We start from the raw sequence: 20606 nt of genomic DNA, 5'->3' as shown, positions 1-20606 counted from the left end.
ACATTCTGCTTTATGCGGCTTGCTTGGTTTGGATTTAGCAATTTGTGTTTAGTTTGTGCATGGTTTGTATCAGTTTATTCTTGATGGATGGATGGATTGACGATGTGCCATCAGGTTATTGTCAACTCTTAGCGAACCACATGGACAGATTTCCTCCAGAAGGTTCTCTCCCCGCCTGGTCCTTCAGATCTTCCACATGGCTATCTCTATGTTTTGCTTTCCATCCCTCAAGCTCGCCCTGCGCACCACTCTATCCTTTTCTGTCTTTCTAGGGAAGTCCCCTCTCCACCTCCTTCTTTAACCGGAAGAGCTGGGAGGGCCGGCGCATGCGCCCCAGGGGGGTGCGATCGGCTGTTTACTCCTCCGCAGCGTGTGCCGCAGGCGGTTGGTGGCGGCGGCGGTGACGCAAGTGGAAGGCGGGACCAAGTGGGTGGAAGGGGGAAAAGGAAGACGCGGAGTCCGGCAGGCCGTCGGGATGGTCCTCTGCGGTGGCCGGAGACCATGGCCCAGCCGAGGCCGCCACGGCTGCACGACAGCGGGGGGCGAGGTACGTAGGCCGCGCCTGGGGCCGGAGCGGGGCCGCCGCCGCTCGACGGTCTCGAGGGAGGGCGAGGCCTCCGCTGAGGTAACTTGATGCTGTGGCGGACAGAAAGGGGGCGTGGCCCCGGAGGCCCCGCCCCGCTTCCTCTTGACGGAGCTGCAGGAGCCAATCGCAAGAGGCGGCTCCGCGGAGAGGCGGGCAATGAGGGATTCCTTTGCCCCTCCTTTTCCCAAGACTCAGAGGCCGCCCCGGGGCGGGCGGGCAGGCAGGCAGAAGTTCAACCGGGCAAGCCTTTCGGCCGTTAAAACTTCTGCTTCCCGCGGGGCGTTGTTAGCAGAGGCTTCTCTCACGCTCCTTGTCGTTGGGCGGGGGAAGGAGACCCCGTTGGGGCCCCCGCGGCCCACCCGCCCGGATCCGAGCCCAGGACGTGGGAGGAAGGCGCCTCCCTCCCTCCCTCCGGTCCTTCGCACAGCGATGCAGCGGCCTCTGTGCAGCGCGGCGCGGGAGGTGCAACCGCGGCCTGCGGGCCTGGGGTGAAGAAACCGCAGGAGGCCTTCGGGAGCAGGGGCAGGCTGGACCGGGGGGCCTGGCCTGGGCTCGCCAGTGAGCCAGTCCTTCTGGGCGGAGGCAGCCCGCTTAGCCGTCTCCTGTCTGGTTGTGTGCGACCCGTGGGGCTAAAATACGGCCAGTTGCAAACCCAGTTCGGCCCATATATCGTATCTGACCCAGAGTATTCTCCTTAGAAAGAGGATAAAACCCATATTATATTATTATTATTATCATCAGCATCATCATCATCATCATCCCAATCGAAGCGAATATTTGTAGCTCAGGGCTGAACCGTGGAGTCCTGGGTGCCCTCTGAGCCTGGTGGTTTCCTTGCAGACGTTGCGTTGCCAGGCTAGGCAGCCTCTTCAGGGAGAAAGATGTTTCACACCGAAGACGTTGCCTAGCCTGGCAGTGAAACGTCTGCAAGGAAACCACCAGGCTCAGAGAGCACCCAGGACTCCACAGTATTATTATCCCACCCAGAGTCGCTCTCTGAGTGAGATGGGCGGGGAATAAATTTGATATATAAATACGTATATCAAACCATTATTTATGGTTGATCACACATTCAGCCAGATGTTTCGACTGGATCTGACATTCTTGCCTACCTCTCGTGTCCTTCCCAAGGATTATTAGTATTAGTATTAGTATATGGGTAATCTACAATTAGATTCACAGTCAAAGACTGGTGAAAACTTAATAATTCAAGTGCTGACCAAGGACCAAAGAATTAGTAGTAGTAGTATTTATCCCGCCTTTTCAATAGATATATATAACTCAAGGTGGGAACTATACTGCAGATACTGCTATTTCCCCTAATTTCTTATTCAATCTTTTACATATGTGACAAGTTATTTTTGCTGGCCCCGGTGTACTTCTGGGAAAGGAATAGAATCCACAGCTGTCCACCAAGGGAATGTGGGGGAGAGAAAGAGCATTGCCTCCTGCAAATGCCAGGAACAGGAGCGGGGGGGGGGGGGCTTCTGTTCTGCTCTACAGACCCTCCGGCAATTTAGCGGTAAAGGAAGGTGGGGAGACCAACACCGAATTCTGTAAATCGGTTCACGCTTCCTTGATAGAAGCTGAAATCAGCATACTGTCAAGAGGTTCGCATTTCGGCACGTTTTTTGCTCTGGTTGCATTTTTAGATGTTCAGCCTTTGTTTAAAACAGAGTATTGTTGTAAATTTCCAGGACTGGATGTCTGTGTGTGTGTGCTTAATGGCCATTTCAGTCACTGTAATTCTCAGAGAAAGAGCTGATGCTCGTAAGGCACTGGTTCCTTTGATGCTAAGGAAATATCCATATCCCCACTTCTTAGCAGAACAACTGGCCAGAGTTTTGTGGTGGCAGTGAGCTGTCAAGCTGACATAATAAGTGCAAAGGACCCTTGACCGTTCCAGGGTTCTGCCTCTTTCCTTCTCCTGGGGAAATACAAGGATCTGATGCTTCTCTTGGCTTCTGACCGTCCATGAACATTACCTTCATTTCATATTCTCATTCTTACCTCAATTGAGAAGAGACTGCAAACAGTAAGCGAGATGGGCGGTGTGTAAATTGGATTCAATAAATAATAAATAAGTGGTCATGCTCTTTGAGAACGGTGAGCAGCCGTTGAAGCGGGCGTACAGAGGGGGCCAGAAGGATCGTGGCCGTGATCATGCAATCAAAGCCACCCCCCTTTTTATTTTACATAGGTTGTGTGCATGATGGACCTTCAGAGGGGCTGGGGCTTCAATTAGACAGTTGCAGCTGCCATCTTGGGATTGTTGACCCCCCATCCCCAGCTGCCCTGCCCTGAAGAACGGTTGCCTATCAACTCCTGGTCAAGCTGAGAGCTGGCATCAAAAGCCTTAAGCAAGTGGGAATGAGGCCTGCTTCCTAGGCTGTTTTTCTTCTGTTTCAAGGGAACTATCTTCTAATAGGTCTTTTAGGCACGGGATAGAGGCTGATATTTTTCACCCACATCTGCCTTGAGTGAACGTTGGACCCTCCCCAACCTCTCCTTCCTTTTAAAATACATAAATTTCATGTTGACTGTTTTTAACTAGCCATCATTGTATTTGTTTCTATCTCACTTTGTCTTTTATTTTAACTAGATGTAGAGCCGGTGGGGCGTTGCAGTGCTGTGATGGGATACAGATGTTGTTCTGGGGTTTTGTGGGTTTCATTATTCTGATTTTAGGAAGGTCGTTGGGAGCCACCTAGGATTATCCTGTATAAGATAGGTGGCCATATAAGTTTCATAAATAAATACACACACTGCTTGGAGGTGTTTCCACAAACAAATGTGGGGCAGAAACATGTTCAGTAAATAAGGACCTACCTGACAACATCCCATAAGTGACCTTGGGGACAGCATCTTCCCTTTGATGCCAGAAACCAAAATAACTTGCCTCCCATTAGGAGGGCCCCAGAGAAGAACAGGCAGCGAGGACTGGCTGGTTCGACTGTGACTCTGCTGTGGCTGCTCCTTTCTCGGGGCTGATGAAGCTGCCGGTTCACTGCGTTGCTCTGCTAGCCAGGCAAATAAATCTGTAATTCTCTGGCCGAGATTTGAGAAGCCCAGAGCAAAGAATCAATTCAGAGAGTTGACAGAAGCGCCTGTTCCAGTTTGGTGGGCGTGCAGGAGAAAGAAGAGGGACGTGTCTGAACGCGGGTGTCAGAAAGAGAGAAGACGGATGGCCGGCTCCATTTCTGGCGCCAGGCCTGCTCTTTGTTCCGGCAATCCTGCGATCGTTGCTTCCAGCAAATGGTGGCTATTGACCTTAGGAGAGGCTTGCCAAGCCCTGTTACAAGATTGCTGAAGTCACGCCTGCAAAGCATTTTGAGCATCAGGACAAGAAACAGCCCCTGTTTTAGCATAATTTATTTGGGGCTCCGTTGGAATTGGTGGAGCAATTAGTGAAAGGCAGAACCTTTGAGTGAGAAATAAAAATGGAAGGTGCTTTAAGCAACCGTATGGGGCTGTCGTTGTTAGGAGATGGAGCTGAAGTTGTTCAGAGTTGTTCCAGAAAGCAGGATAAAAACAATGGGTTTAAATTACCAGGAAGTAATAATACTGAAGAAGAGCCGTTGAACTCCCTCCCTCCCTCCCTCCCTCCCATTTCCTTCCTTCCTTCCTTCCTTCCTTCCTTCCTTCCTTCCTTCCGTCCGTCCGTCCGTCCTTGGAAGAGTTTAAGTCTGTGTGTCTCAACCTTGGCCACTTTAAGACATGTGGACTTCAACTCCCAGAATTCCCCAGCCAGCACTGGTTTAAGCAGGGGCTGGATATCTACCTGTCAGGAATACAGTGATTCCTGTGCTGGGCCGAGGGTGGGTTAGTCTGGTCTCTGACTGTAATAAAGTTTGCTTTGGTTTGGCCAGATGATCCCTGAGGTTCCTTCCAACTCTTTCTGTATTTGTAACTTTTTTTTTTTTTAATTTGGCACTTGACACAATTAAAGAGAAAATCATTTATAAAGAAAAAGGAAGGTCTACTGCATGTGGTTCATAAAACTTTATAACTTCATATAACCGCCCAGAGTTGCTGGAAGTTGGGCAGCCTATAAATTTAATACATAAATAAATAAATCTGGTTCTGGGCATCACAGATTTTCAGCACTCCAGGTTTTCGATTCCCTTCCCCCCCCCCGCCGCCCCCTTTTGGATTCTTTAGATTCTTTTTTTTTTAAGTCTTTCGAGCATGTTTTTGCTGGCTGCATTGACAGCTGCATTGCCACAGCATGTTAAATCCTAACTGTGACTAAAGGTTTACTTTTTAAGTGATTTTGTATGTGGTGTGAACACAGAAAACGAGTTAATGCAGTGATCGGGATAAACGTATTATGCGAAAATGCAATCTTTGATGTGTATCTCCTCTTGTGTCCTGCTGTTTTTCTTGGGCATGCTACTTCTGATGTCATCCAATGTTGCCATGTAGCAGCTAGGGAAGACTGCACTCATCTTCCTGTTCTTTCAATTAGGGATGGCAGAAATGGACTACAGGGTTCAAGTTAGAAATCTCAATGATGGGATTTTCCTACAAAGAAAATTTCAGCACGGTGCTATAGAGTCATAAGCACATGGGTGAAGCTTAGCTAAAAAGAATTCCCCTGCTTTAGGCACCCTCCAAATTGCAAAGCAATTTTTAGAGTAACTACAGTCAGTGAAACAGCTGTTAACAGTTTCAGTATTCATCCTTTTACTATTTGTATTTGACCATTTTTCTGTTTGTTTGGCCTTCTTATTCTGACATGTATTTGTGTTGAGTATCCTGATATGTTTCAGTATTCTATTCTTTAGAACTTGTGAAATTCACACTGCCTTGCCACACTCAGCTGGACAGGCTGGACAGTTACATATTCCAGTTTTTAAGATGCTTTTGTAAATATCAAGGATTCAGATCATTTAGGTTAGTAGGTGTTCTAACAAATCCGAGCTAAATGACATTAATTTCGCTAGATTAAACCCTTCCAATCAGACTGTTTGAATACGAACTCTAAAACTGGACATTAGGGATGCAAGTAGGACAAAAGGGATGTTATGAAAGAGGCTTGAAATGCAAACAGCTTGTGCTGCTTTGTTCTGGACTCATTGAGGCTAACGAGTTATTTTTTCCAGTTGTTTCTTCCTTGTCCTGGTGATGATGAAGCATGTAAAATAAATAGGTGGTGGTTACCAACTTTTTCCGGGCTTTGATCAAGGGTGTAGCTGCAGTCATTGTTTAAATGCAAAATGTCTAGGAGCACTGGATGCTTTTCCCCACTCAGTAAGTATTGCTTTGCTGCTCTATATTGTTAAAAATAAATCTCTTTAAAAAAAAAAAAAAGTGGGTGCTGCTTTTCTAAAAATGCATTCCCCTGAAGTGGGAATATTTATTTTGCCAGTTGCCTTTATGGTTATGAGCAAGGATGTGATTGCATTCTGAAAACCCATGCTAGCTGGCTAGGCTGATGTCTGTTGGACTTCCTTCTGGCCCCCAGTGGGCCTTGATGCTGAGTTGAGGCCAGCGCCGGTTGTTGGGAGAAAGGGCACATGACTGGCTCACACTTGGGTTGTATGTCTCTTTCAGATTCTGACGCAAAGCAGAAGAGAAAAGTAGCCGAGATCTACCAAGTGCTAAACCATGAGCCTGTTGACATTGCTCCCCTCCGGCGCATGGCTATCAGCGAAGGGGGTCTCCTCATGGATGAGATCCGCTGCAGAGTATGGCCCAGACTGCTCAATGTGAACACCGATGACCTGCTGCCTCCACCAGGTGACGGCCCCCGGCACTTGCCACCTGCCGAGCCTTGGAGCGTAGGGGTGGGGCGTGAGCCCACCTACACCAAGAACGTCCCAGCAGATCTCTCTTCCGTTGACTTTGCTTCTGAAAAACTCAGGGCTGTTTTTTTTTACTTGGCCCTCCTGACATGTTTATGCTGTGAAAAGCAAATCCAGAAATCACTAGGATTTTAAAGAATTTAAAAAATCTGGAGTCCTTTAAGAGTTTTCATAGCTTTAGGCTGTGCAGATGGCAATGACTTCAGCAGTGTCTCTCAACCTTGGCCACTTCCAGATGCGTGGACTTCAACTCCCAGAATTCTGGGAGTTGAAGCCCATGCATCTGGAAGTGGCCAGGGTTGAGAGACACTGGACTGCAGAGTCCAAGTGTGTATGATGGATGGCATAAGTCATGATGCGTTTCCTTCAGTGAAGAGGAAGCTGCTTTGCAGAGATCGTAAGGAAAAGCAATTTTAGTCTCTGGTGACAAAAAATCAGGAGTCCGGCAGCACTTTTTCCAACTAACCAATTGTATTAAAAAGCAGAGGTTTTTGTGAGCTGCAGCGTAGGCCTTTTAATGAAACTGGTCAGTTGGAAAACCAGCCTCCTCATGATTTTCTGCGTTGCAGAGCTGTCGGACGACAAAGTGTGCCTGGCTAGAAATCTTTACCGTTTAATCGCATATTTTCTTGGCTTCCGAGCCTTTCTTTGTAACTATAATTAACTGTGGCGTCCTTTGCTGTCCCTCCTAGAGGAAGAACTTCGGGAGAAGAGCAAAGATTATCAGCAAGTATTGTTGGATGTGAGGCGATCCCTCCGACGTTTCCCTCCAGGTATTGTGAATCATTGGTCCTCTTTGTGGCCACGAAGCTCCTGCGCGTCCTGCAAAATTACTCGGGTTGCAACAGGCTCATTTGCTACAGCTTCCTCCAGAGAAGCCTGAGGACTGCAATTCTGCACCAGTCTGCTGCTTGCTTCATAGCTCTGCTGACTCCCTGTGTAGAGCCATCATTCCCAAAGTTCCTTGCTAGAAATCCAGGACAGGACAGGACACTTTATTGGCCAAGTATGATCAGACAGGCAAGGAATTTGACTTCGGTGCAAGAGCGCTCAATATATTTGCGTAACATCAAAAATAAACAATAGTAAAGTAATAATGTTATTTACTAAAACTATACAATCAAGAAAGAAAGAAAAATTGAAGGGAATAACACTGCGGCTATTAACTAACGCACACTCGTATTCAAAGGGAGAATTAAGGGACAGCACACTGCATCTGTTGTCTAACATATGTTCACATTTAACAGCATTACCGGTCACATCTTAGCAGTCATGTCATGAGAGTTGAAGGTTCTCATACTACAGGATCCTTCCCCAGCTTAACCTGGCGCTTGCGATATGGTGGCTATAGCAACACCCCAGTGGCCCAGAACAAGTCAGTCTTTAGAGAGGCCTTCCCCTGGTTTATCTGTCTTGTGTTTCCTCTCAGCCCATGGGGCATTGCTTCAGCAGTGCTGTACAGTATGGGTTGCTTGTAGCTACAGATTGCGACACACTGTGCTGCTCTTAAACCACAAGGTCTTATCATGCCATTACTTTGCTGACTCACACCCCGAGTAAGTCAGGCTTAAACTGCACTAAGATCTTTGGAACACCCCCTATAGGAAAAGGACCGGTTTCTTGCACTTGTTCCTCGCTGAACCGGGAACAGATCTGGCAGCCCAGGACATCTGGAGCTGAAACATTAGGAGCCTGTTTATAAAGTGTAATCGTGGACTATAATTCTTCCTGCTAGTAAAAATGTCTCCTGTTTGGATATGCAACAAATCACCTGAATACATCAACATACAAAGTGTTCATCTGCTCAGTCTGCCCTCACTCAGCAATGGGTGCAGCGTCACATTTCCCTGTCCTGCTGTTCTCAGAGCCCTTTGCAACCTGAGATGCTAGAGCAGTGTTTCTCAACCTCGGCAACTTTAAGATGGGTGGACTTCAACTCCCAGAATCCTGGGAGTTGAAGTCCACCCATCTTAATTGCCGAGGTTGAGAAACACTGTTAGAGCCAGGTATCTATCTATCTATCTATCTATCTATCTATCTATCTATCTATCTATCTATCTATCTGATTTCTTTATTTTATATTTATTTATTTATTTTTCAGATTTCTATTACTGTCCATCTCCCCCCAAAGAGAGGGACTCTGAGCGGTTTACAATAAAATTATCCCTTTAAAATCTCAACATATAAAATTACGAAGTCGGCATCCAAAATGCTAAAACGATAAAGAAATAGAAAATCCAAGTGGGAAAAAATTACATCCGGTAGGGAGAACTCTGCGCCACCAGCCACCCACAGGAAGAGCTGTTCTGTATCTGTAACCTTCTGCCTTTGCCGTTCCTTTTTCCATCTGGGCACCGGAGCCGCGTGGATGCTTCGTGAGGCCAAGGCTGCCTTTTGATTGGAAAAGAAATAAATTACATGGGCAGTGTGATCACAGGATGTCCGCTATCAGGCAGGGATGCTGGAAAACTCGCGATGGCTGACCAGACTATGTTGCAGCAGAATCAAGGACAAGAAGCCACGCTTTTAACATCAACAACACCACTATGGATTTCCCCACAAGAAGCTTTTGTAAGGCGAGAAACAATAGGTAACCGTAAGTGGCTAAAATATTGGGATTTAATAAAATTTGAAGGGACCAAATTTACAATGAAAACAAGAGAAGAACTGGAAAATGAAGGATATTCATGTCAATGGTTTACATATATTCAATTAAAAGAACAATTTAAAATAGATGCCAAAAGTTACAAATTTACAAAAAAAACTATCTTGGTGGGATGAACAAATCTATGCTAGTAATGATCACATGATCTCTAAAATATATAAAATGTTATTACAAATGAGAATACTAAATGTACAAATTAAGCAACGTATGAACAAATGGGAGAAAAATTTTGGATATAATATTGAATACGATGTTTGGGAAAGAATGTGGACTAAGGGATTAAAATTTACATTAAATTATAACTTAAAAGAAAATTTTTATAAAATGATGTACATGTGGTATATCACTCCTGAAAAATTATCGAAAATGTTTCGAAATACGTCAAAAGTTTGTTGGAAATGTAAAAAAAGAAATTGGAACTTTATACCATATGTGGTGGACCTGTAAAAAAGCGAAAAAAATTTGGTCATCTATACATAATATAATTTGTAAAATGTTGGCAGTTAACTGATAAATTACCGGAACTCTACTTATTGGGCTTTATGAACAAAGATTTGGAAAAAAAAACTATGGAAAACTTCTACTGTATTTGATTACTTCGGCCCGAATTATCTATGCTGCAAAGTGGAAAGAAGAATTAATCCCATCTGTGGAAGAATGGATATTTAAATCCCTAAACTTGGCACAAATGGCAAAACTAACGGACCAATTAAACGATAAAAATATGGAAGATTTTCAAAAGGACTGGACACCCTTTTTTAAATATGTGGAATGGACTCAAAAAGTTAATATGAATATATAGTATGTAAATAGCAAACTACTTTAATTGTTTAATCTCTTATTAGAATTAATGAAGGCAATTTAGAGAATTAAGGAAAAAAAATAACATGCTAGGATACTAAGCTGTACCATCTAGAAAGTTGGAAACCCTAATCTTTCTATTTATTTATTTTTCATTTTATCCCCCATTTATTTATTTATTTATTTATTTTTCTTTTCTTCTCTCTTCTTTTTTTCTTCTCTCTTCTCTTTTTTGTATTGTAAGATATTATTGTTTGTATGTGATTTTATGTTTATTTAAATACATTAATAAAGTTAACAGATAATAAATGTGAAGCTAAAAAAAAACAGCAGCAGCAGCCACGCTTTAAGCATACAGCGCCTTACTTTGCCTTCACAGTTCAGTCTTGCAGGTGTTGTGCACTGTGTTTTAAAGAAGATAACTGGAATGATGGCACCGTAAACCCAGGATTCTCCTGTTAATTTTACCTGCAGCTCTGTGGCACGAGCCCAGAAAGATAGCGGTAGATGCTCGGTCCTAGCGTGGCCGTTCCTATGTGGGGATGGGCTTTGGATCGGTGGGTGTCTCGGCTTCCTCCTCCTCGCCTTGCCCCTCCGTTGTCACTCATTCTCTTTCCCTCTCTCTAGACATGCCGGATGAGCAGAGGGAGGGGCTGCAGGAAGAGCTGATCGACTGCATCCTGCAAGTTCTGCAGCGCAACACCCAGCTGCATTATTACCAGGGCTACCACGACATCGTGGTCACGTTTCTTCTCGTTGTGGGGGAGAGATTGGCCGCCACCCTGGTGGAAAAGCTTTCAACCCATCACCTCAGGTACCCTTTTATCTGTCAGAATGTCTGTAGCTCGGTTTGCGGGTCTAGAAGTAGCCCCTGGCTTTCTGGTCAGCGTGAACATGTTATAGAACCCATAAGGCACTTCTGAGCATCGCAAAACATTGCACACACACCCCCGCAGTCACATGATCGCATTTTGGGCACTTGGCAACCGGCTCACATTTACGACTGGTTGCAGCATCCCGCAGTCACATGATTTCATTTTGCGACTTTTTTGCTGTTTTCTGGCAAAAAACGCCCGTTGGGGAAGCTGGATTCGTTTAACAACCATAGTGATTTTCTTAACAACCCATGTTTTGCTTAACGACCATGGTGATTCACTTAATGGCTGCCATAAAAATGGTTATAATGTTGGGTCTGGTCATGTGGTGACTCGACTTATGACCGTAACAACTTACAGTGGAAATTCCTGTCCCAATTGTAATCCTAACCCTAACCCAATTGGTCGTAAATTGAGGACTACCTGTAATGCAGTACAGGTATTATACAAAATTACTCTGGTTTTAAGCAACACACAACCGTGAAGAATAATATTAGTCCGTCTTTCCAATTAAAAGGCAGAGAGTAAACACATTACTGTACTCTTCATCCTGCATTTAAAGTCCAGAATAGCAGAATTTTTCCACCCTGACGCAACAGTCCCTTTTGCTACACCTCATGTATAACGCATCCAAACTTCTTCCTAAATCTTTACATAGCATATTTTTGGTGTCTAGTTCCAACACCATGTTCACCTCTTTAACCCTTAACTTCTCTTCCCAAAACCAAATGAACAAACTTCTGAACTTTGAATCAAAACAGGACAACTGTAGGACGCACTCAATGCCCGCCCCCCAGGATGTCACGCTAATAGCAAAAGGCCTTTCCTAAACATCCTTTGAGGAGTACAATAAGCCTCAGTGTGTTCTTGAAGGGCCCTTTGTGTCACTTGCACTCTGTCCTTCGTGTTGTTCCTTCTCGGGGCGGGGTGTGGCTGGCTTCACCATTGTTGCATTGTAACTTGGCTAATCCTGTGTTGGTTGCAGGGATTTTATGGACCCAACAATGGATAACACTAAGCACATCCTAAATTACCTGATGCCCATTATAGACCAAGTGAATCCAGATCTCCACGATTTCATGCAGAGGTACACTAAGTCCGGGGACTTCCTTTTCTTTCAAGTATCCAGCGGACCTGAGGCCCCGGAAAGCCCCTTGTCGCTGTAACCAGAACTGTGGTGGTGGCTCCCTTGCTGCTTCTCCTCGGAGGCTTCTGGTAGCAGAAGCAGAACTTGGTGAAAGCTGTGAATCTCTAGTGACTTCCAGACCTCCCCTGCTAATACGACCTGCTGGGTTCTGGTTCAACCTGGGCCGCCTTCGCAGAAGATGCCATGCACTCTTGTTCCTAAATTGCTCTTCAGATCAGGAACTCCTGTGTAATATTTAAGTCAGTTATCCTGTAAGCACATTAGAGGCTGCATGCCTTCAGTGGACAGAATAGTAAAAAATACTCCATTCTTTTCCCGTCCAATTTCAGTGTCTGCTGTTCCCAAGCATGGATGTTTTTGTTTAGTCCCGCTCCAAACGTATCATGCTGAGATGTGATTTGTAGTAACCATATTTTGTAAATTAAGTCAAAGTCACTGGATTCACAGATTCTGCAGAGCTCTCTGACCCGTTGCCTGAACCACAGTGGTTGGTTCACACTGTACACAAAGCCTGAGCAAACCACGTGTCACTTAACACAGAACGCAACTCCAGAAAATGAAAAATAGCCCTGCAGAATAACTTTTTCCACCAGGCTGATCAAAGCTACGCCAAAATACTTGTGGATTTGTTTACTCCTCCACTCCTGCTGCTTTGTAAAATGCCCTGAAAGGCAATTTAAAAAAAAAAAAATCATTTGTGTCCTTGGGAGCATTTTAACATGCCTATTTGAGCACAAATATACCCATCGTATACCATCAGTACCATAAACTTCACAATTCAGTGACATTTCTAATGAATTTTAAACCTCCCTATCATGAGAGTAGAAGAAAAACATTAACCCTTGGTTGAAAACACAGGTTTTAAAAATGCCTGTTGGGAAAGGGGAACGTTAGTTGCACCTAAAAGGCACGGTGACCTTCCAAAGAGAGGACCTTCTAGGATGTCAAGGCCCGTTTTGCAGAATGCATGCTACTTACGCACCAAAAGGTTTCACAGCGTGAGGACAGACTGGAACGGAGAACATGGGTCACCAAAGAACAGTGCAGTCTGTTTGTGGGAACTGCTGTCACTTGATAGAGCCCTTTCTGGGCCAGACACTTCATGGCCACCAGCGAGACTTCCTCTCTCAAGCATCAGTCGCTGGGATGGTGCCTGGGAACTTTTTCTGAAGCCAGGAATGTGGGGTTTGGTCTCTGAAGGGAGCTGATGCAGCTTGGCTGGCACGGCCGCCCCTCCCTGAGGCAGGGCTGGGATGTCAGCAGAGAGCCAGGCTGGATCGTTGGTCGTGGGGGTGGGGTGCTAATCAATTGGGGAGCTTTTGCTGCTTCTGAACATGTGTTTTTTTATAAGGAGGCATTTGATTTCTATTAGTGGCAATGTTCTGAACTGAGCAAGAAGTTCCTGTGACTCCTTATGAAGCCCTCCCCTCAAGAATTTAACCCCAAAATTCTTGGGGGGTGCCTTCTTTTTTGGGCTCCACTGGTGTTTCCCCTTACAGAAGAAGGATTTACCCTTGTTGCAGCTGTGTCTGTGCTCTGACGAAAGGAAAAAGAGCCAGATCTGTTTCCTGGGTGGCAGGCTTTTTGCATGGAACTTTTTCCCCCCTTTTCTTGCACAGGGCCGAAGTGGGAACCATCTTCGCCCTCAGCTGGCTGATCACTTGGTTTGGACACGTCTTGTCTGACTTCAGGCACGTGGTGCGGTTATACGACTTCTTCCTAGCCTGTCACCCGCTGATGCCCATCTACTTTGCAGCAGTGGTAGGTGTCAGCAGGGAAAACGAATTGGGCCAGGCATTGATTTTAGGAGGAGGAGGAGGAGGAGGAGGAGGAGAGCCATTCTGAATAGGACCAAAGTTTTATTGCTGTCTAGTCCTGTGATCCCAGAGGGGCCAACCAGGGGCCTTTCAGAAACCCAAAAGGAGGACATGAAGCATAACCGCATCTGACTCACGCTTTTCATCAGGGAACATCCCCTTCCTTTCCCCCATCTTTCTTCCCTCCTTTTCCTTCCCCTTCCCCTTCCCTCCTTCCATTTTCTTCCTCCCTCCCTCCCTCCCTCCCTCCCTCCCTTTTAAGACATGCCAGTTAGAACTACCTTGGAGTGGCAGACAATTTTCCCTGTCAGTCATGGCAAAAACATACAGGAGAAAATAGTATCATCATGTCAGATAATCAATGAAATCACCTATATAAGACCCAAAAACAATCAACCGCTCCAGGGGAACCACATCATTCAGACCCAGGGCCTGTTTGAGTAGTCAGGTCATATACAGTCGTCATGACTATACAGTCTTCATAACCTTATTTTCCACAAATTTGGCCTGTGCATTTTAAAGCCACCCCGGGTGATGAGAAGTGCTCCGGCTTATAGCAGCATATTGTACATGGGGGCACATAGTGGTTTCTTTTATCTCTTCTGAATCTTTCAACATTCAGCTTTAATTGATGGTATTCGGATGTTATTTCTGCCCAGCTGCTTCTTCCACACCCTAAACTTCAACACTCCCATCAGGTCCCTCCCCCTTTATACTTGCCCTTCCTTCTGGGCAAAAAAGCCCCTGCCTTGCACATCTGCTTCTCCTGAACTTCACTGAAGTTTTCTTAATGCCTTCTCCCCCATTCAGAGAAGAGGGATGCTGACATAAAAAGCTGATACGCCTCGTCCAGACACGATTCTGCCCCATCAAAAAGGGCAACGTAAGACACGTCCATTCCTCCTAAGACAAGGGAAGAGCCCTTGTGGGCTTGCAGAAGTCTCTGGACTCCTTGTCGTCATAAACCAGGGAGGGGGAAATGTTGGCACTGCCAGTTGGCCAAACTGAGTTCCTGGGTGCTGCTTCTCTTGGCAGATTGTGCTCCACCGGGCACCAGAAGTTCTGGCCTGCGACTGTGACATGGCTTCGGTCCACCATCTCTTATCCCAGATCCCCCAGGATCTTCCTTATGAGACGCTCATCAGCCGGGCTGGAGACCTCTTTGTTCAGTTTCCACCATCGAAGCTTGCCCAGGAAGCTGCTCAGCAGCAAGCTGAGAGGTGAGGAAAGGCCCCCTTCACGTGCGTTCCTTCCTTGGAGTTTTTGCCAGGCAGGGTCCAGCCACCATCCCTGAAGGAGCACCGAGAGGGCCCTTAGCGGCATCCAGTCCATGTATTTGCTACTTGCCCTTGGGGAGTATGGGGGGGGTTGGCATTCAGAACCCCCCAGCCTCCTCCTTCCCTCCTTCCCACTAAAAGCCCTGTGAGAGAGGTTGAGATGGGAGGGAGGAAGCTGTTCCCAGGGCTGAGGGTGGACCCAAACCAAGGCCTCCTTGGAACAGTAAACATATTTTAAAAAGTCATTATTAAAAAAAAATTAAATCACCTACATAAGAGCCAAAAACAATCAACTGCTCCAGGGGAAACCACATCATTCAGACCCAGGGCCTGTTTGAGTAGTCAGGTCATATACAGTCATCATGACTATATAGTCTTCATAACTTATTTTCCACGAATTTGGAATAAGAGAAAAAAGGTTAACCACAATAATGGAGCCACCTCAAGGGCTCATCAGCCCCCTGGGACCCTAGGTCTGATGACCCAGCCAGGTCTTGAGGGACTTCCAGAAGATCCACAGGGATGGAGCTATCCTTACTTCAGGGGGAAGAATGTTCCACAGGCGGGCACCACAGCAGAGAAGGCCCGCCTCCTGGGACCCGCCAAATGTAGTTCCCTGACAGACGGGACCCACCGCACACCTCTTCAGCCGGATCTGCTGGGATGGGCCGATATAATCGGGGAGAGGCGGTCCCTCAGATAACCCGGCCCCATGCCATGAAGGGCTTTAAAGGGTTAGGAGAAAGGTTGGGACGCTTTCTAAATTTCTGCACAATGAAGCGATTAGGAGAGCCAATGGAATGCAGCGATTAAGGTGTTTTCACTGGGACTGGGAAGACCCAAAATCAAGTGGTCACTCAGTCATGGAGCTCCCTGGGTGACCGAGCCAGTCATTCTCAGCCCATGATCAATGACATGGCCTGCCCTGTATACCAGCTTCCCCCTGGACAGAAAAAGCGCGCGTCCGTGTAATCACCATCAGTTGAGCTCAGCTCGAAGAATTCTTCATCCCCAGTTGGGTGGCCACATCCAGCTGGCATGATCTGAGCTCAGCAGTAAAGCATGTTCAGGCCCAATTAGGACTTGGATGGGAGGCCACCAAGGAATTTCAGGGCTGTAGGCCAATCTGGGAAGCTGAAAAAACATCCCGGAAAAAGGTAGCTCCATGCTGCTTTGAGGAACCCACGTGGACATTCCAGATCACCTGGAGCTGAGCTTGATCAAGAGGAGCTTTTTTGTTACTTCCTTCGCAACAACAAGCGTGTCCGGGAGCCATCTGCGTCTCCTTGCCATCGTCTGTGGTGGTCTAACCCTACTGAGGCGTCCCCGAAGGAAAATTAACATTGTGAAAGGGCCCAGTCTGGTAAAATGACTAAGTATCCGTTTCTGGAAGATAAAGCAAGAATCTGGACGCCTTCATGGGGGCATCTTATCCCCAGTATTAGATGGGGGAATTCCCTTGTCTTTCCTCCTCAGACTACAGGTAGTCCTTGCTTAACGACCATTCGTTTAACGATGGTTCGGAGATACGACAGGGCTAAAGAAAGTTACTTACGACCTGTCCTCGAAGTTACAACCACCACATCACCCCCGTGGTCACATGATTGCAATTTGGGCACTTGGCAACCATCTTGCATTTGTGACTGGTTGCAGCATCCTGTAGTCACGATTGCGATTTGCGACCTTCCCAGCCAGTTTCCAACAAGCCAAATCAATAGGGAACCATTGGTTTGCTTAACAACCACATGATTCACTTGACACCCACGGTAAAAGTGGTCATAAAATCAGGTCTGGTCATGTGGTACCTCGCTTAACGACTGCATCGCTTAGTGATCGGGATTGCAGTCGTTAAACGAGGACTACCTATACTCCTTATTATACAACAGAAGTCCATCGAGAAGTCCCCTCTTTTTCTTACCACAGGAAAGATCATCCCCTCTGAGGGTTTCCGGCGACATTCCTCACCTCCTTTCTCTTCTTCCCATTCAGGACGGCGGCCTCCACCTTCAAAGACTTCGAGCTGGCTTCCGCCCAGCAGCGGCCCGACACCGTCCTCCGGCAGCGCTTTCGAGAGCGACTCCGGGCCGAGGAGAGCGCCAAATCGCTCTTGGTGACCAAACCAAGGACCAACCGCTTTGTCAAGCTGGCAGTGATGGGGCTGACGGTGGCCCTGGGGGCAGCAGCTCTGGCTGTGGTAAAGAGCGCCCTCGAATGGGCACCCAAATTCGAACTGCAGATATTTCCCTAGTGCGGAGGGAAGGAAGGCCGGCCCTCCCTCCGTCATCTCCTGCTAGACGGTCCCCAGCGGGCAGCCATCTCTGCAGAAGGCAAGCTGGGTTTTCAGGCCACAACCTGTTCTCTTCCACGAGCGACCTTTGGAACGGGGGGGGAAAGTGCCTTGGGCTGCTGCAGGCTGGAGGGTCCCAATTTTGCTGGCGTTTCTGGCCAGCTGACCCCAGTTGCCACCTGGAGCATTTTGTACTCCACAAAGACCCCTTCTGTCCTCCGGCTTCCGCCTGATGCAAGAGAAGGAAGACATGGTGCGCACGTTCAGGGAAAGCAGTGTGGCGTTCCTGCAGTTTTAATAGAACGAGAGACACGGCCTAGATGAGCGTTGGGGATCTCAGTACCCTCTCCAAGCGATTCGGTTGTCTGTCTTACCAAAGTGGAAGAAGGCAGCTGGTTTCTGGGCAGCTGCGACAGCAGAACTAGGTTCCCACCGGCTCTCCTTTTGACGTCTGCTGTGTGAGCCAGAAAGGGAGCAGCAGGAAAGTGGGTCTTGTCATAGCGTGGAATGGATCTTCTTGGGACTTTCAAAAATGACCTGTTCCTATCAAAGCTGAAAATCCGTCACGATCACCTGAATCTAAGTGGGATATGCAGAAACTTTCCCTGACCGAAAATGGAGCTTCTCTTTGCCTGCATGAAGGATTCTCACAAAGATGGTTCACTTGATCCTGTGCGCTGTCGGTGATTCCTCACTCCCCCCTCTACTTCCTCTAGAAAGGCCTCACAAGTGTCCTTACCCAACCTTTGCTACTTTTGGCAAACAAGTTCTTGGCCATCTTCAAAGCCACCAGCCAAGACAAGCATCCCAAGGAGTAAGAGCCACCCTACCCCCCTCGATGCCCAAGCCTAGGATTGCCCGCCTTGCCAGGTTGGCACCAGCGAGGAATGCACTGAACAAAGAGGACGGCTGGACAGCTGGGCATTGAGGTTTACAGCAAGCTAGTCCTGCCGTGTTCTGCAGGCCGGAGGGTGAGCCCAAGCTGTCCTTCAGGAGCAGCAGCTTCCAGACGCCGTCGGATTCCACCCCATAGAAAGACCTACAGCTCAGCTTCGTGTGTGTTTCTTTACAACCGTTGCCCTGAATTCTGCTGTGTGCCGAGACTGGGTATACTGGGAGACAGGCAAGCAGGGCACCCACAGCAAGTTATCTTCCCCACGTGCTTGCTGGCCTTCTCTTCTGGACAAGCTCGGGACTGATGCTAGAAGGACCGTGCCTTCTCCAAGGGGTGGATTGTGCTTGTGGCTCTGAACACCACCTTAGCTAAGAAGCTGGCTGGACTTGAGCCTCTTCTTTGCCGCTGCAGTTGAAGTGCGGCCGTTCAGCTGCGTCTACGCAGATCTGCCATCTGTCTCCCGACTTCTTTGATGATGCATTTTGGACTCGACCATACCTCTGAAGCTGGAGGAGACCACTGGCATTCCTTCCCCAACAATTGGAGTCTCAGTACAGCGTCGCATCATGAGAAGGAACTGGGCACGGGGTGGTGCCATCAGAGCAGCAGCGGCAGAAAGGGATGGGGCAAGTCACGCCATGCTCCAAGGAGGCCTCTCAGAGAAGGGGGCATGTGAAGATGGCTGGGGAGTCCCTGAGCTCGTGTTCAGGAAACGCACTTTACAAAAACTAGCCCAAAAAGAAGTGCGAGGCCATGGCAGAGAATGGCCTTCTTAGGGAGAAATACCAAGGCAGGAAATGCTCCCTCGCATCCTTTGCGGTGTTCGACGGATTTCTGGTTTGTTAAAGCAGGGGCATCTCCTCCTCCTCCTGCATCTGTTATATTAACCAAGCAAAACTCCACAGTTTAGCCCTAACATTTGCTGTAACTGTTCTGTGTGTTGCCATTACAGTAACTACAGGAAACGAAACACGCAGCAATTGGAAAGAGAGATTCCGTTTGTGTTTCGTAAGAACTGCCTCAGGAATTCAGCTTTCGTCAGCAGAATCTAACAACGCTGGGTTTGGAGGAGGTTTTGTTAAGGCTTGAGTAATTTCCTCTCCCTTCTCCCTATCCACACCCGGAGTCCTACCCACAGAAAACTGGCGCATCAAGGTGCCCTTGGCAGGAGGGTCCTCTTTCTTCATAGGAACCGTTTGGCCTTTGCACTGCGGTTTAGAAAGTAGCTTTGCCCTTGGATTTTGCTGGCTGTTCACCCTTTTATTGGAACAGAGGAAAGGACAGTGACGTGCATCTGCTGAGGATCTGGCCGCCCTCCAGGGGTGAATTAACTGGGACACCGTTGCCAGGGTGAAGCTGGGAAGAGGGGCCTTGGAGGCTCCTCCACCTGTAGGGGCCCCTCTTCCCTTGCTGCTTCTCAGGCAGGGGGGTGACTCTCCCAGGAGCGTGGGGTCCTGGCCTGCCTGGTTACTGGTTTCTGAGGAAGCAGCCTGGCAGCAGTTGCGACCCTAGAAATCCACAGCTTGGCCCACGGCCGTTGCGTGCTCACCGCTCGAGCATCTTGCCCACCTGCTGCATACTTAACTTCACCCCATTGTGGGCAGGCAGGTAGCAAAGCCCAGAGGTTGAGTTAGCAGAGAAGAATGGAAATACCAACAGCCCTCCCATCGCGCATGGGAATTCCTGGACAGCGTAGCTATTTTGTATACTTTATGTACGTATGTAACATGCAGATTTGTACAGGGCTTGTAATTGTGTAAAATAAATAAATGCGGTATTAACTTATTAAAGCACAGGTGGGCCGTGGGCTGTTTTTCAGGACAACGCCACAGCATTTCCCTTGGGCTCATGAGATAACTACAGATAGTCTTCACTTAACAACCATTCGTTTAGTGGTGGTTCAAACTTAACGACAGTGCTGAAAAACCGACTTGCGACCGGCCCTCGCACTTCCGACCGCCACAGCATTTCCCCCCATCACGTGATCGTGATTTGGGCACTTGGGGAGCAGTTCACATTTACAGCCATCACAGCGTCCTGTGGCCACCTGGTTGCCATTTTTGACCTTCCCAGCCAGCTTCCAGCAAGCAAAATCAATGGGGAACTGCAGGATTCACTTAACAAGCACGTGGTTCACTTAATGGCTGTGGTGATTCACTTAATGGCCACCACAAAAAAGGTCATAAAATCAGATCAGATTCACTTAATGACCGCTTTGCTTAGCAACCAAAATTCCGGTCCCAGTTGTGGCCATTAAGCGAGGACTACCTGTAAGGCCAGCCAAGTGCTCCCAGGAAATCTTACTGCAGCAGGTTCTCTGGGCTCTGATCTCAAAATAAGCGATTAATTGGAAAGAGTCAAAAGCCCCTGCAAAAAACCAGAATGGAATCTGGAATGTTTTACGGATCTCTTGCCACCAAGGGACCCCTGTTGCATCAGTCATTGGTCC

At 47.5% G+C, this 20606-nt stretch overlaps 1 protein-coding gene across 1 annotated transcript; it reads left to right on the top strand.

Moving 5' to 3' along the window:
- Positions 1-404: 404 nt before the first annotated feature.
- TBC1D20 (TBC1 domain family member 20) lies at positions 405-19947 on the top strand. Its single transcript, XM_063296819.1, has 8 exons — positions 405-547; positions 6143-6328; positions 7086-7166; positions 10487-10673; positions 11720-11821; positions 13501-13642; positions 14734-14918; positions 16965-19947. The coding sequence occupies exons 1-8, from the start codon at positions 502-504 to the stop codon at positions 17221-17223; spliced, it is 1188 nt and encodes a 395-aa protein (XP_063152889.1). The 5' UTR covers positions 405-501; the 3' UTR covers positions 17224-19947.
- Positions 19948-20606: the final 659 nt, after the last annotated feature.

The sequence above is a fragment of the Candoia aspera genome, chromosome 3 (assembly GCF_035149785.1).
Source record: "Candoia aspera isolate rCanAsp1 chromosome 3, rCanAsp1.hap2, whole genome shotgun sequence".
NCBI classification, from domain to species: Eukaryota; Metazoa; Chordata; class Lepidosauria; order Squamata; family Boidae; genus Candoia; species Candoia aspera.
The sequence above is the reverse complement of the archived record's forward strand: the minus strand, read 5'-3'. Positions and strand labels throughout refer to the sequence as shown.

What these genes read in the sequence shown, in the direction of transcription:
- TBC1D20 (XM_063296819.1), top strand. Translation starts at nt 502, where the DNA reads ATGGCCCAGCCGAGGCCGCCACGGCTGCACGACAGCGGGGGGCGAG. An exon ending in CCTCCGACGTTTCCCTCCAG is followed by an intron (nt 7,167 to 10,486) that starts GTATTGTGAATC and finishes CCCTCTCTCTAG; the next exon opens with ACATGCCGGATGAGCAGAGG. An exon ending in CCATCTACTTTGCAGCAGTG is followed by an intron (nt 13,643 to 14,733) that starts GTAGGTGTCAGC and finishes TTCTCTTGGCAG; the next exon opens with ATTGTGCTCCACCGGGCACC.